The following is a 2535-nucleotide window of genomic DNA, read 5'->3' as shown; positions in this document are numbered from 1 at the left end:
TTTGACTTAGAATTGTATTGCATAGTTTTAGTTTGTAGGAACTTACTTGAGTTTGCGTCAAGCATGTTTACCTGGATCCGTTGTGCTTATGATGCATGGTGTTGGTTGTTTGCAGATCCATTGTTCCTCTCCTTGACCTTTTGTTGATCCGCTTTTTTTCTTCTTGGAAAGGTTACTGTCTTCCATTCATTCTCATCCCCTTGTTTCATTTTTTTCCTGAGGTTTCCGGTGCTTCTTGTGGCATGTGTAGTTGTATTTTTTTGTAGCTGCAATTTCTTGATATGTGCCCAATTCTTCCGCAAGTTGTACATAATGCACCTTCTCCCTCATAAATTATTGTTTGCTTGTGGTCTCCAATTATTACTGATGTTTCCACTGGGATTTTCAAAGGTACTTAAATGCATATGCGTGCGTACCTTCCTCTCAAAGTGGAGGAGGTGCATGAGTCAACTTTTAGTAGTCTGCCCAATTTTCTACCAACTTTCTCTAATACTTCTTTGTCGTAGAACTCTGTTGGAAGTTGTGGGAGACGAATCCAAATAGCTGTGGTAGAGAGGGTAGCTTCTTGTGGCACAAATTTTGGTTCCCATTTTCGTAGTGAAAGAAAATTCTCAAAGACAAACCATGGTCCTAGATGTAGTGCTTTAGCCATATTTTCTTCTAGACTAAATTTGACAATGAAGAAATCCCATCCTAGATCAATCATGATTAACTGTTCAGATAGTTTCCATAAGTCAATTAGTTTAGAGCGAAGATATTGATGTTGCATTCTACGTCCAAAGACCTTTATGATTACAGAGAAACGCCATGAGAAGTATAGGCGTTTCTTGTCTTCCTGGGAAAGGGGGATTGAGCCTTCAATGTTTTTTCCCTTATCATCTTTGATGATTGTGGTGGCGTGTTCCTCATAGTAATCATTTTGGCGGATTAACGGTTTATCGAGAAGCATTTCCTTATAGAAATGTGGTGTTGTTTCTTCCACTTCCATATGGTTCTTGTCCGGTGCGTCTGGTGGTATGAATGGTGTAAAAGTGGTTGTATTCATGGGAGTAAGTCCTATAGAGAAGGTAGAGTTTCTCTTTCTAAAACTTGTTTTCCGTATAGGAATCGAAACATATTCCTTAAAAGTGGGATACTAATCCCATAATTTACGGGGTCCGTTTTTTGCTTAATCTACGCATAATCTTTGAAATCTGCTATATTGTAAAAGAATAGATCATTTTATGGAATAAACAAAAATAATGCTATTAATAAAAATAATTTTAAATAAAACATTATCCGTATTAAAATCTCAATATAAAGAAAGTACATACTACCAATAAGTAGGGCCTCTAAATTTATGGGGTCTAAAACGTAAAAATAGCACGGGCTATTCAGTTTTCGGACAGATCATTCAAAAATAGCCAGCGTTTGCAAAGGTATTGAAAAATAGCCATAATTTTGTTGCAACACGGGAAGTTCAAGCATAATATACTGGAGATCGGTGCACCTGTGTATGAACTTCCAGCATATTATGCTGGAACTCCAACACGCGAAAAGTTCCAGTATATTATGCTGGACCGGTATATTATACTGGAACTCCAGTATAATCCAGTATACTTATGCTAGAACCCCAGTATATTATACTGGAATTCCAGTATATTATACTGGAGTATTTTTCCGAATTTTGAACAGTGTTTTCGTTCAAATTTATCTTTACATGAAAAGTGGCTAAATTTTGATTACTTTTAAAACTATGGCTATTTTTGAATGACCACTAGTAAATCTGGCTATTTTTGAATTTCACTCTGTTTTATGAGCTTTGGGCTTCAGCCGACTTTGATAAAATTAATAAATTAAGGGAAAATGACACTATTTGGCCGCTTTAAAAAATCATAGCCGAATACACACACATATATAGGTATATATATTTTGTATTTATATATATATATATATACACAAAAATTATATAAATTATATATATTTTTTCGGCTAACGAATATAAATAATTTTTGGTGCGGGTTAAAAGTATTAACACCCCTAAAATTAAACGAATACCAAATGTAAGATACATTTGTCTAATAGTTTTGCTTTTAAATTAACTTTTTATATCACCAGCTCATTGGTAAGAGTCCCAGATAGTAAAATCTAAAGATAATTCTGTTGTTCTTTCGTAAAAAGATTGTATTCAAATTATTTAAATATAATTATAGTATATAATATGTAAAATTAGTTATCTAAAAAATAAGTCAAAAATGTATAAGCACACAATAAGGAGAAAAAAAAGAACTTTTGAAGTTTGTGTAACTACAAATCATTCTTGTTAGTAAAGTAAAAAAATATAAAATTAAATTATTTTTCAATTTAAAACTATATTATTTTTGTTAGGAGATCAAAAATAAAAGTCACACAGTTACCTAATTGCCATGAAGGGAGTCATTAATTCTAAATTTGTAGCGTCATTACCAATGCAAAGATTAGTAAACAAGGCAAGAGAAAAAGTGGCTTTTGGCTTTGGCATTTAGCCTTTAGGTTGTTGGGGGGAGAGCGGGGGGG

The 2535-nt window shown here is 33.5% G+C and overlaps 1 protein-coding gene across 1 annotated transcript; it reads right to left on the bottom strand.

The window, feature by feature from the left end:
* LOC109224157 lies at positions 395–1045 on the bottom strand. Its single transcript, XM_019388742.1, has one exon. It carries the CDS (start codon positions 1043–1045, stop codon positions 395–397), a length of 651 nt encoding a protein of 216 aa, XP_019244287.1.

Source organism: Nicotiana attenuata, chromosome 3 (assembly GCF_001879085.1).
Source record: "Nicotiana attenuata strain UT chromosome 3, NIATTr2, whole genome shotgun sequence".
In the NCBI taxonomy this organism is placed as follows: Eukaryota; Viridiplantae; Streptophyta; class Magnoliopsida; order Solanales; family Solanaceae; genus Nicotiana; species Nicotiana attenuata.
This window is presented reverse-complemented; position numbering and strand designations above follow the sequence as displayed.

Coding starts and splice junctions, on each gene's coding strand:
- LOC109224157 (XM_019388742.1), bottom strand. CDS start 1,045: ATGAATACAACCACTTTTACACCATTCATACCACCAGACGCACCGGAC.